Source organism: Mycteria americana, chromosome Z (assembly GCF_035582795.1).
Source record: "Mycteria americana isolate JAX WOST 10 ecotype Jacksonville Zoo and Gardens chromosome Z, USCA_MyAme_1.0, whole genome shotgun sequence".
NCBI classification, from domain to species: domain Eukaryota; kingdom Metazoa; phylum Chordata; class Aves; order Ciconiiformes; family Ciconiidae; genus Mycteria; species Mycteria americana.
Window position 1 is genome coordinate 48,173,408 of NC_134396.1, and position 13,801 is coordinate 48,187,208.

Genomic DNA, 13,801 nt, shown 5'->3' on the forward strand with positions numbered 1-13,801 from the left:
ACTTATCTAATTAATGCCAATTATACACGATAGGTTTATCAGAGGCAAAAAGTAAATATTTTCCATGTGAAAGTCAACAGTGTCTGGTTTGGGAAATTAAAAATCACTTAATAGAATTAAACCCTTGAAATTAAGGCAGAAGGTTCTGCTCAATTCCAGACTTCATGAAGTTGCAGGATAAGATGCTGCACATAGAATTCTTCCTTGTCTATCAAAGACATTTAACGTGTGGGTGGAAAACTGAAGGAATTTTTCAAGTGTAGAATGATGAACAAGAAAGGGAATTTTTTACAGCTTGAAGTACACTGGAAAAGGGCTTGTACTTTTTCTACTACCTTTTAGTATTGTGAAGAACTACAGCCATTATTCAGTGATAAAAAGTACTTGATATTTGAACTGTCTTCTGTACTTCAGCTGGTGGACAGAGAAGTAATACCTTGTGACTGACTAGTCAAGGTTTTGCAGACAGCAGATGGGGAGGCTGTGCTGTGTAAGATAAAGAGATTTCTTGCCAGTATCTTAACAACATGTGGATGAAATGTCATTCATCATTCGTTAATAGCGACATGAGCAAATGAACTAATATGAGACTTGTTACTTATTGGCAGCCTCACAGAAAAAATGCTAATTGCTGTGACAGGCATGAGTGCTGAAACACATGAGTTATGAGGGAATTTATCGCATTATAGCAGTCGTTCTATACCAAAGCTTTCGCCATGCATTCCTCCTCTTGAGATGAGGTGAGGGATTGAGGAAGGAATGTCATATTCCCAACGTTAAGTCCACATGATAGGGACCTCCTTCATTACAAGCTAAGCCAGGGCGTGAGCAGGATTAGGTGTGATTTGGTGCGACTGGGAGGATTTTTATAATTAATCCTGAGCATCTTCCAAAGATTTATTTGCCCAATAACTTCCTGAGCCAGATGTCTTCTTCAGACTGTCAGCCGTTTTCTTTGGAGTGTGCTAGTGTCACAATGCCATGAAACAAGGACTTGATATTTTTGCAGCTGAAAAATTGCATTTGTTTCAGGGATGTGCTTTTGCTAAGTGTGCTCCCACCTCTGATTTCCTGGTGCTAGGTATGCCTATAGAGCAGCAAAACCTGTTATAGCCTTGGGCTGTGGGGACTCAGAGGGATAGCACACGTAGAACGTAGCCTGCAGCTACAGCAGGTGCTTCTAGGGCTTCCTGATTACAAAAGGCTTTTGTTATTAGGGCTTCCTGATAACAAAAGCTGGGAAATCCTTTATGCCCAGCTCTAACACTATTGCCTGTCAGGAGCTTCCAAGCAACCCACTGAGGTAAACCAAGATTGTTTACACCTGTTCTGGCTTAACCTTTTTGGGGGAGGGTAGGGAAGGGGGAGATGGGAGGAAGGAGGCTATTTTTGTGTTTCTTTTTTTTTCTCCTGTGAATTGGAATTGGCATGTTTTGCAGAATTCCCACCCATCTTTGAAAACAACAGAATCACAGGATGATTTAAGCTGGAGGGCACCTCTGGAAATTATTTGGTTCACTCGCCCTACTCAGAGCAGAGTGATCTGGAACAGATTGCTCAGATTCTCGTCCAGCTGGGTCTTTGATATCTCCGAGCATGCAGACTTCACACCTATTCTGGGCAACCTGTTTTCTCCCCCCCCCCCCCCCCCCCAATTTTCCTTCTGTTTAAACGGAATTTCCTTTATTTCTGTTTGTGTTCATTGCCTCTTGTCCTTTTGCTGGGCACCACCAAGAAGAATATGGCTTTATCTTTTTTAACACCCTCCACCTCCAGTCAGGCTGGTAAGATCCATACTGAGCCTCCTCTTCTTGAGGCTAAACAGTCCCAGTCCTTTGAGCTTCTCCTTGTATGACAGATGCTCCAATCCCATCATCGTTTTCCTAGTCCTTCACTGCACATGCTCCAATATGTCCATATCTTTCTCTGTACTGGGTAACCCATAACTGGACCCAGGGCTGAGCACAGAGGAAGAAGAGCCTTCCTCAACCTGCTGGTAACGTTTTTCATAATGCAACCCCAAATGCTGTTGGTTGTCTTTGCTGCAAGGGCACATTGCTGGCTGATGATCAAGTCGGTGTCCACCACGATGCTCAGAGCCATCTCTGAAAAGATGGTTAGCCCCCAATCTGTCCTGATATGTATAGCTATTTGTGCCAAGGTGCAGGACTTGCGTCTTCCGTTTGTTGAACTTCATAAGGTTCCTGTTGGGCTACTTCTCCAGTCTGTGGAGGTGCCTCTGAGTGGCAGCAGACCCATCTACTGTATCGGCCACTCCTCCCAGTTCTGTATTGTGTGCAGACTTGCTGAGGGGGCACTCTGCCCCATCGTCCGTTAATGAAGATGTCAAACAGTATTGGCCCCAGTGCCAAGCCCTGGGGTTCATAGTAAGTGACTGGCCTCCAGGTGGACATTGTGTTGCTGATTGCAACTGTGTGAGCCCAGCAGCTGAGCCACTTTTCAGTCTACCTCACTGTCCACTTTCCTAGCCTGGACTGCATCAGTTTGCCTGTGAGGATGCTATGGGAGATAGTGTTAAAAGCCATGTTAAAGCTGAGATAAACAACATTGCCTGCTCTCCACTCTTCCACCGAGCTAATCATCTCATCACAGAAGTCTGTCAGGTTGATTAGGTGTTACTTCCCCTTCATAAAACCATCACAACCCTATTATTAAAGTTGTCTGCCTCCCCCTTCAGTAAGGCTGAAGTACAGCGGCTAGATATCAAAACCAAAACTTCAGAATTTTACAGGCAAATCGCTCCCTGTGCTTCCCCACTAAATTATAGCCTCACATGCAGTATATTTGCTTCGGTCTTGAGGCAAGTAGAAGAGAAAAGTTCCTACAGCTATAGTCTTGGGCTACAACTTCTTGTTTGGCTATAATGGTATATTAAAAGAGCTCTTGCCTTACAAGACAATACCTGCTGTCTTGCCCCTCCCCTCACTGGCCCTATATTTTACCAGCACAGCTGTTGCTTTGTCAGTGTGGTGAACTAAAATACTGAATAGATGTGGCTGGGAAAATAACCCAAGATGGGGTAGGAAACTCTTGGCTTTCAGATGGATCACTTCCCACTCTGATTTACAATCCAGCTTCACAGGCAAATGGGCTGGCTTAGTTACAGGAATGCAGGAAGAGTGTGCAAGCCAGCACTGCTGCTGTTGAAATTCCTGTAGAGACAAAGTGGGGAAGTATCTGCATATTTTGAAGTGCTGCAGACGTAAACGTTTTTTTTTCTTTCTGCCATTGTCAAGCATTCCTTACAAAAACCCACGTGCCTTTCAAATCCGATTGAGAAAGAAGTAAAGATTCACAAACTTCTACTTTTGGGGGCTTTAAAAAGATGGTGGAACAGTCCAGAGTGCCGTGCCATGGCAGGCTAAGAGGATGTGTCATTGGGGCTGCCATAGTTCTGCCTTCTCCCTTTCATTGGTGTAACTACTTCTGCCCTGTTTAAGGAGCAGGTGAAAGAGCAGAATCCTGGCAGCCCTGGCACAGGTTGGCTCAGGCTGCTGTGGAGCTACATCCTGACTTAAATCAGTGGAATAGTTTTTAGCCTACCAGGAGAATACAATACATGTCATCATGCTGACATATACTTCAGTTGCTTTATAGGATTAAAAGGTTGCCCAAATAGCAGCATTTGAAGTGCACAGTTTTTGGACTTGAGTGATGGGATGTAGGTGAGTTCTTGGGTCTGAAATGGTTCACTGGACAAGCTTTGGAAAGATCAGTCAACAACGCAACAAAATCTTTGCACATCCTGTGGTTTGTAGAGTATCTGTGAATTTCTATTTGGCAAGCATGCTTGCATTTTCTTTGGTTGGAGGTTTTAATGTCTTTGTTGCTTCTCCTTCACAAGAGAACAGTGTGGTAGAGATGTCTCTTTCCCTAGTGTTTTGATCAGGATTGAGATGATGTGTTTTCCTTATAGCATAAATTAAAAGTTGGTGATAAGCTGAGTTGCATAAAGCACTTATTCCTCTTCCCAAAATGCATTGCTAGTCTGTAAGGTTGATTGTTACTCTATTTTTAGTATGTGTTTAATTTGCATAGTTATGTCTTAATAGCACATTTTTTTAGTAATAAGAAATTAGAACCTTACTTAGGTACCCTTGTTAGTTTGAGTTAAAGCTGCTCAGGCTTTTTCTAGCCAGCCTTCTATTTTGTCTCTAAGATAAACTAATGAACAAACTACTCTCTTTTTTTTCCCCCTGTATTGACCTTTTAGACATCTGTGCTCATGCTCAGACTCTTATTTTGCTTATCTGGACAATGCTTAAGGGGCTCAGCACTTGAGACAAGGAGACTATTGTGCAGGTTTGTGCATGGAAAAACTTAAGCAGCAAACCACAGAAACTCAATCTACCTGTAGTGTGTCAAATTTGGCTATTAGGGATGCATTCAACAGTGCTGAAATAGGGAAGATGTTCTTTGTTATTTGCAGAGAGACTGTGAAACCTACTACAAAGAAAAAAGACTTTGGTGGGAAAAAGGGCAAAAGAAAATCAGACAGTAGATGAAATGGAAGAGAACATGCAATCCCTAAACTTGCCTAGAAGTCAGGTTTTCTTTTTAATTAGTTGGTATTCAGTTAGCTTCATTTGACTGTTAATCTTGGTCAGAGCTGATACTTGCAAGGTGTCGGAGCTGCTACATGGCTCACTGTGGAAGGGGTGAAGCTGTCAATGACAGCGTCAGCTCGAATAGAAGTGACAAGAAGCAGCAGTGTGGGAAGATGGTAATATTTTCTTTTAATAATGTGCTTAACCATCCTCAAATGCCCTTCCCCCAAAAGCTAGCGTACCATGTGACTGCTGTGTATTCTATTGTGCATAGTAGAATGGAAGTAAACAATTAAAAAAGGCTGTGTCCACATAAAATATGAAGAGGGTGCACATTTGTAATTCCTTTCACTCTACTTGTATTTGCAGTAGTGAGGTGAGGTCAAAGCAGCAGAAGGAAATGTATTCAATCTTCATTATGATCCTAGAAGTATGAAAGTGTAGACCACAAGCTGTTACAGTAAGAACATGCAGCCGAAGCTCTCTTTTTTCCCTTCCCCCCTCCCCAGGTTCTCTCTCAGGAAACGATTGGTTTTTCACTTTCAATTTTGTGATTTGGGCAAACCCTACTACATTTCAGCTGAGGTCAGAGTAGCACGTTCATGCTTGTATTTCTGAGTAGAATATCAAGATAATTTAGAACTTTGCTAAATGGCTGGACTCTGTGTTGAGCAACTACAATCCCCTTTTAAAATATGTGCTAATTTAATATGCACTTAGCTGCCTAACTGTAAGAACCTTGGCTGGAAAACCTTGAAACTGTAGGTGATTTATACTGACCTGACTGCACTTGCTATAAATCCTTTTATTGTTTCTTCAGCAAACTCTATGAAACACTGGAGTAAGTTTTTTTGCAACAAATTTATGTGGTTCAAAAAAAATCCAAAACAGAAATCACAGAGGACTGTTATCAGAAAACCTGGACATGAGTTGGATATAAACCCCTGTCCTAGCAGTCAAGAATGCACCATTGGTGACTGATGTGCACATGACTTTGAACATACCCTTGCTGTCCACTGGGCCTTCTGTGAGAATTTTCATTCTTTTTGGAGGAGTTAGAGTATGATTTCAAATGTTCACTGTAGGAAATTGCAGCTGTTAGTGTCTTGCTTGATATAGCAGCAGCAATTACTTCTTACAGATAGGAACGATTTTTTAATTTTTCTGTGTTGCTATGTTAGATTTGCCTGCAAGAGGCTCTTAACAGAAGTGCATTGACTTTTTTAGATAAAGAGACAAAGACAAAGATGATGATGATATGCTGTTATTTATCCCTGATTTGTTTCATCTCACTTCCATACAATGAGCAGCCAAGGAAAATACAGCCTGAAAGCTTTTAAAATTTTCCACAAAGGTTCATTTGAAAGATGCAGTGGCTACTAAATTACTTCTTTATGTGTTGATCATAAGAGATGGTGCATGCACTATCTTCACAGGTTGCTGCAGAAATCCCTTCAGTGCTTCTACTGTCTCCTCCTGTAGAGGAGGAACAATAGTGAGGAGAAACATCAAGACTACATTTTCTCTCCCATAGTGTTCCAAGTCTTACTCCTCTCACTTGCCTCTACTGGCCTGCAGAGAGCAGTGCATCTCTTGGGAGTCTTGTTAAGTTGTATGAAGTGCTTGACTGGGTCCTGCAGGGAGGACTAATAGGACAATTTTTCTGCCCCATCTGCCCCTTTCCTTTCCTCTGTGACTTTCCAAGCACAACAGCTGAAACAGCTATTGGTCAAACTCCTGATAAAGCATATACTAGGGAATAGAAAAGTAAAGCTGCTTGAAGTACTATAATTTTGATTAAATCAAGATAAAACTGGAGTTTCATAAGTGTGGTCAGAGTTACTGCAGGTAACAGCCCAGGCTCACTGTCAGTTTCCTGAAGTTAGTGATCTTTTATCATGGCATTTTGAAGTGTGGAAGACAGAAGATGGAGCCCTTGGCTCTCACAGCCTCCATAGTGTTCTTAACAGAAGGTAAATCTAACAAAATTAGTGGTTCTAGGTCATTTGGGATACTGGGAATATTTGCTGTAGGCAAAGGTTAGCAATTCTTGGATTACGGTAGGCTTTCTGAAATTGCATAGCTAGCTATGGTAGGGGTTGAGTGCAGATCTTACCCCATTACATTTTGCAGTGCTAATTGATACCACTATAGATTTAAATGCATAACGTTGGCAGCAGGCTCAATGAAATGCCCTTCATTCTGAAATGAGTGTTACCTGTTTACGATGCAGGGGAACAAACTGTATCTGTAATCTTCTTGGTCATAACGCAACTTTTGTGTCTTTATCTCTTGTATGTATTGATCCAGTACAAGGTGCTGTAGTTGCATAGAGGAATCATATTGTGCTAATGTGTTTGCGGGTATATGTTTTAAACTATGTAAGTATATTTCTGGTCATTTTGGGTAGGTAATATTTTGTATGTCTAAAATTAAACAAATCAAATACATGTGCAGCCTTTTAAAAAGGGAGAATAATTCTAATTCTATAGTGCAAAAATCTTTTCTGCCTTATTCTAGAAAATGACATGCTGTAGTATAAGCAATTGCACTGTTTCAAAATGTATAAATAACAAAATCCTGGTTTAAATGCTTTAGACCCTTTTCGATTATGCAAAATGCAGCTCAGTTTTTGTATAATTAACAGAATAACTAGCATATGGTGGAACACAATAATTACACTTTTAAACATGCATGCTTGAGTAGAAAACCTCATTAATAAAACCACTTTTCTAAAAATACTAAACTATTTTACCATACCTCTTGGAAAGTTCATAACAGATGTCAGTGCAGTGATTAATTTGGAAATACAGTGCTGTAGCTAAGGCTGTCAAATGTGTTTAGCAGTAATTACAGTGGTTTGAAGGTGTGGTTGTTTTTTGTTTGTGGTTTTTTTTTTTTTTCCCCCCAGCTCTGAACATAAATCTGAACTCTCCTTCTTGGCTGCAGTCTCCCTACTTATGATCTTCTTTCTGGTTCAAAGAAGATGCTCCCTGGTTTCAAAAATTGCTATGGCACTTGGGCTGCTGGGAGTCTACAGTTACCGGGCAGCTATTGGAAATGTTATATTTCCATGGCAACATGACAGCAAAGATATTTCAAAGTAAGTTGATCAACAGATATGTAAATCTATTTCTAGAGAGGTGTTAACACTTTGGATATCAGGGGATGAGGTGGGAGGGGACATTATGTCTAGGCTGGAATCACATTCTTATGAATAAAACTCTATTTTGTAGGTGGCCAGCACTCAGTTTTTGTGGTATGTGTGTAATTTTGAGCCCCATGAAGTGTTTTTCGACTGTGACAGATCAGAAGCCAGTCAGATAAAAATTAATATGAGGAAAATCTAATAGTCATACCCTGTATTTTTGCTACAAAGAAACTCCAAATGCACCATCTCCTCTTGTTTTAGATGAACTCGCTGCATTTAGCAGAGCCCATGCCAATCTCATTTAGCTACTTCCTAGTTTTGAAAAATGCTTAGGTGGCAATTGGGAGAGTTGCTTTTCTGTATCTTTCTTTTGCAGGTGAGTGTTCTGTAATGTATGACTTTTCAAGATGTAACCAAATCCTTCTTGAGGTCTAGGCTGTACTGCACAATGCATACTAAGGATTTTTATGTGGATGTTAAGTTTCTTATAGAACTAGTCTGTAACCGTAAGGAAGCTATTAGCTCCTTCACCGATAGCTACTTTTGGAATGTAGCAAAGTGGCTTTAGTTTTCTCATGATACCTTTTACGTTGGATTGTACCTGTATCTGCAGCCTCAAGTTTTTCTAATGTCAGAGAGCTGTGGAAAACTTCCAGAGTCAGTTAGGACATTTGATGAGGAGGAAGGGGTCATGGAAGAGAATTTGTAAAACAGTTGTCTTCTGGATGTAATAAAGTTTCTCTCACACTCATTTTCAATTTGATATGGATATGAGTGGTTTCTGTTGGAGCTTCTTAATCAGGGGCCAGAGATTCACAAGGTGTGCAGAGATGGAAAAAGAGAAGATCTTAGGACATATAGAAGATCAGATTTGCTAATGAGGCATTTTTTTAATGTATGTATATCTAGATATATTTACATACATTCCATCTCTCCAAATATTGAAGATAATTCTAGTTGTATACTAGCGTTAACATTGTGTGCTAGTTCTGCTAGATGCCAAAGTAATGGTAATCCTTACTTAATCTGCAGGATTTGGCTCTGTGTTTGAAACATGTCTGATTTCTGAGTGTCACCTCTAGTTTTGCTTTGTGTTTGAGTAAAATCCTTGGAGAAGAATACTGTCCTTGCAATAAGAAGAAAAATATTGCAGTGTGGGACAGAACATTGTAAATACAGCAATTGAGCCACAAATAAAATACAATTAGAGAAATAAGTGAAGTACTTAAATACTAAAGGCAAAGCATTTACTGGGAACTTGTTCGTTCTATAGTCAGCATATTGATCACAATTATAACAAGAAAGATACGAGCTTTTTGTGTTATTTCACCTTAAATAAATAATGCACATGGTGATTTGCTTAAATTATGTCAGACCTTTATATATTTCTGATTATATACTGGTTTAAAAGTTAGTCATGTTTCAAAGCTTTATACCCTTTAGATCCTCTGTGTAAGCTGTTTGGTGAAAGCTGGTAGGGTTAGCAAATGCAGGTTCTGACCTTTGTGTTGGCATGTGTTCCGCACCTGGGGCGGGAAGCGTGGTGCAGGGCTCTTTCTGGATCTCACTAAGAAAGGACCAACAACAAATGTGTACAAAAATAGCTGTTTTAATAAGATAGAGTGAAAAGAGGAGTATCAGTAGTGAGTGCCTTCATATGCTGGGAACCCTGCTTTCATGCAGCATCAGACAAACCCCGGATGTATCTTCCCATGGCATGCTGTGGCACATGGATCCCATCAGTGGAGAGGTTCTGCCTCCCTCCCATACCATGATTCCTTTTATTTTGTATATAAAAAAAAAACCCAAACAAATCCATGGATCTACTTCTGCCAGGTCAGAATGTTATCTCTTTCGTAATGTCCGCCAAGTGCACAACACAGGCCAGCACAGGGGTTCCAGCATGGTCCCTTGCAGCAGCTACTCATGCTAACATGTGGGCTTCTCAAGCCTAAAGTACAAGGCCTAATGGAGCAGACATGGTTTGCCCAAGATCACTAACTCCTCAAGCACATTGTCTTCAGCAAGGCTCCCAATACAGCATGTCAAAAAAGATGGTAGACACATGTTAGTAGATTTTGGCTATTAGCTGATGTGTTGACATAGTGATCCTAGCTCATCTTATTAGATGGCTGATGTGATAAATGGTAAAAGCTTATTTAAAATGCCACCAGGAACAAAACCAGGACTTTCTTTTAAATGTATCTGGAGGTATCTGTAGTGTATTCATGACGTGGAATAGCTCCAGATCTACGTGCAAGGTAGAGGTAGTTTTGTGTAATATGAGAAAAAGTTGTAGGCAGCCACTGCGTTTTTCATGCATAATGCTTTCTTCTGTAAGATGGAGAATCTTTGCTCTGAAACGCGCCCTCTCTGTATGCTTTTTTGAAGATAAGTGTTTCCTCTGAATGTGACAACTGCTGGGAGGTGGATAAGGGAGAAGAATCAATTGAAGTGCGTCCCATCTCCTATGGCTTATGCTAAGATAAACTCTAAATTAAAAAATGCAAGGAAGTAATTTGGCCTTCCATTTTCCTTAGAGTTCTTTTTAAAAATGATAGTTTGTGCAATGAAGAAGATGAGTATATACCTTAGTGACACAAACAAAATCATAGTAGTTCATTTGCAGAGAAATTGTTTTTTTAGTTTGAATTTCCATGAACTGGTTAATTTCCGTTTTCATTTAACTCATTTAATAGTGACAAATACCCAAAGCTATTTCCTAAAGTTTTACTTCTAAGTTGCATGAATATATTTGAATATTTTATGGTAATAATTACATCAGAATTACCAGACTTCTGGAAATAGGGCACTGAATTTCTGCATTAGCCAGAAACACAGGAACTCTCTAAACTTTACTGTTTGCTTGGGGTTTTTTTCCCTAAAGGAAAAAGCCAATGAGCCTTACCAGGGGATTTACAAAGGCTTGGTATTAAAGGGAATAAAATAGTAAAGCCCCTTTGCATAGACCATTAGGTATGAGTTTGAACCTTTGAAAGCTAAACCACAGAACAGAGCACTGTATTCATGTTTAAGAAGGCCACATCACTACCATGTGGTGGTTTTGCCTTTTTTCTTGGTTCTGTGGGTTGAAAAAGAAAACTGAACATGTGGGTACTGTTGCTTATTGTTTCTCCTCTTGCTTTGTGGTTCTCTTTCCGGTACGTGGAAAAGAAAGATTGCATTCAAGCGCATTTGTTAGTAATTGTTTGAGAAGGAAGGTGACCTTCCAAAGACTGAAAAAAAATATAAATTTAAAAGGAGAAATTTATTTTTAGAAATTTTGACTAGTGGTGTTTTCTGTGGTCAGCTAGTTATACTAGTTACACCAAGTTTAATTACGCTTTTACTATTTTTAGTGTCATGGTCTAATCCTCCATATATTATTAAGTCCAGATGACTCAAGAATCCTTACTTCTGAGTGAATTGTATTAAATTTGTAGGAGACCATGTTCATTCACCACTCATGTATAAAGTGACTGGTAATCCCTAAGGATAGTGTATATTCAGTTATGGATAAAGTATGTAGGTAATGTCTATTTTTATCTTTTGCAAGATAAAAAAATAGATTTATAACCACGAAATTTTTAGTACGCTCATTTGGTGAGTTCATTGGGTTATTATTATAGCTTAGCTCACGGTAACATGATCTATGACTTCTTTTGCCCAGTAAACATAAGAATATCAGTGCATTCTGATGGGTATCTGCTTTCACTTTCTCTGTTCCTTGGGCCTTCTAGAGTAGCAGGTCACAATTTTTAAGATTATGTGTCCTTGTCCTTGTCAGCTTTTTGGATGAGATGCTGTGCTTTCTTCAGAAGCTGACTTTTCACTGGAAATGAAGAGGCCAATGAATTTATAGGTGTAATGAAAATAGGAGTAGATGCTAATTACACTTACTGCTTAAAACATTCATTTTTTTAATAATGGGATTCTTTAGGGATTTGAAAAATGTGTACAGTTACAAGGAAAAAATGTGCTGGTATAAACCAGCATATCTGTATATCTGTGCAGCCATGTAAGGTGAGAAAATGTCCGAAGTATACAGAAATTTCAGATTGAAGTAAGGATCTTCAAATACTATCACTGTCTTTTTGGTTGGCTAAAAAGAAATACATGTTTGTGTGAATGAGTTGTGAAAAATCACTGAACAGCTTAAAGAGAGTAGTAATTTTTAAGTCAATTTAATTCCTGAAATAAAATTTCCACATAGCTCTAAGGAATATCTTTGGGGAAATTCATTATGCTATATAAATGGCATATTTATATGACTATATTTATGGATCTGACCTTGAATAATAACAACATAAATTTATTCTGGTTACATTAATTGACATATAATTTTATTTTTATATTTTAGGTTAGGTTAGTTTTTAGCACAAGCTGTTTTCTTTGGTAAAATTGATTTGGAGGTGTTGTAATTTAAGTATGAACCATTTTTAGAGTTTTTGTATTTGAGAAAGCGCTCTCATGAAATTGGCCAGTACTAGCCTTAGAATTTAACCCATTTGGCAGGACTGCGTTGGTCTTGCAGCTCTCTTGAAAGAGTTTTTGACCTGTGAAATTGTTTGTTTTATTTACTTATTAATTATTATTACTTTTTTTTTTTTAATTTCCTCTTTAGGGGGATTACTGAAGCTCGTTTTGTTTATGTCTTTGTTCTTGGCATAGTCTTCACTGGCACTAAAGATTTACTAAAGTCACAGGTTATTTCTGCAGACTCCAGTGTGAAGAGTACAGGATTATGGGAAGTGTATAGTGGATTGGTTCTACTAGCAGCCCTTCTATTTAGACCTCACAATTTACCAGTCTTGGTGTTTTGTCTGCTGATTCAGACAATGATGACAAAATATATCTGGAGACCTTTGAAATTTGATGCAGCACAGATTACCATCATGCACTACTGGTTTGGCCAAGCTTTCTTCTATTTTCAGGTAAGCTGAATACTCTCCCTGCTACAGGGGTGGGAGGGGGAATAGTTTTTGAAAGAAATATTGTCCATTGTGAGTAAAATGCCAACCAAATCTCAGAAAGGAACAGTTTACTGAGTTCTCAGAAGGGTTTAGTTTCTAATTGTATTATTAATGTTTCATTTTTGGAATCAGGGAAAGACGCATACCTTGATAACTTATCCTCAATATAGATTTCCAAAAGTGTTAAAAATACTGGATACATATACCAGGGTTGATTTTGGTCTGTTAGTAGGCTTCCTAAGTAGTGTTCTGGTGATACCAAATTTAAAAAATTCAGCTGAGTTGATTAATAGCAATAAAAGGCAGACAGGTTGTTGTCCCTGATTCTTGAGGCTTACAAAACCTTTGGTAGGATCACAATAGGTCTACATCCAGTTTAAGACTGGAGGGAAGTTCTGTGACAAGTTAATGTCTCTTACGAGAATCAGAACTAACTGCCATTCTTATTATATCAAATGGTATCTTCTTTCCTGAGGGGCCTTACTAATTTCAATAACATAGTTCTCTGCATTGCAAATAACGTTGCAATTCCACAAAAACTTTCCTTATCATTGAAGCTGGAGGGGTTCTTTCCATTTCTAATAATGTTGGAAACTTAGTGTAGCAGACTGGCTTAAGAGGGCCTTTGTTAAGTTGGGAATCAGGTTGCTTCTGGTTTAGGAGGAGAGGCTTTCTGATTTGTTGCAAAATTTCAAGGGGAGATCTGCGTGGGCTTTACTTTTGAGGCATGGCTGAGGATGTTAAAACTGTGGTCAAGCTTAGGGTACTTCCTGCTGTGTTTCTGATCCTTTTAGTACTGACTGAGGGTTGGCTTCACTGTGCTCTGAGAGTACTTGTCAGCATAGGGAATTGCTAATGGGGATAAGATCATCATGATTCATCCCTTCCTACCCAGTTTTCCTGCTCAGAGGATGTAACATTTCTTGGTTGAATGGTTTTCCATGTCTTGAATGTTACTGTTCAGGCAGTCAGTTCTGATTATGGGCTTCTGAGAACAGCCCTTAGTGGGGTTGGCAAGAGGCTGAAAGCAGGGCCCTCTCAGTACTAAGGTACCAAGCAAAAGCAGCTGCCAGAAATTTAATGGTGGATAGGCTGACAAGAAAGTCCTA

General features: G+C 39.3%; 1 protein-coding gene across 4 annotated transcripts in view; it reads left to right on the forward strand.

Annotated features, from left to right (window-relative positions):
- PIGG (phosphatidylinositol glycan anchor biosynthesis class G (EMM blood group)) overlaps positions 1 to 13,801 on the forward strand; it is a 101,039-nt gene that overhangs the window by 33,431 nt on the left and 53,807 nt on the right. For 2 of the 4 annotated variants that reach the window (XM_075526810.1, XM_075526811.1), the window contains exons 10-11: positions 7,480 to 7,671; positions 12,344 to 12,653. In XM_075526810.1, coding sequence (XP_075382925.1) covers positions 7,480 to 7,671; positions 12,344 to 12,653 — 502 coding nt within the window. Of the gene's footprint in view, positions 1 to 4,452; positions 7,457 to 7,479; positions 7,672 to 12,343; positions 12,654 to 13,801 lie in introns of those variants that run through there. The other 2 variants (XM_075526812.1, XM_075526813.1) reach the window with 2 other exon arrangements.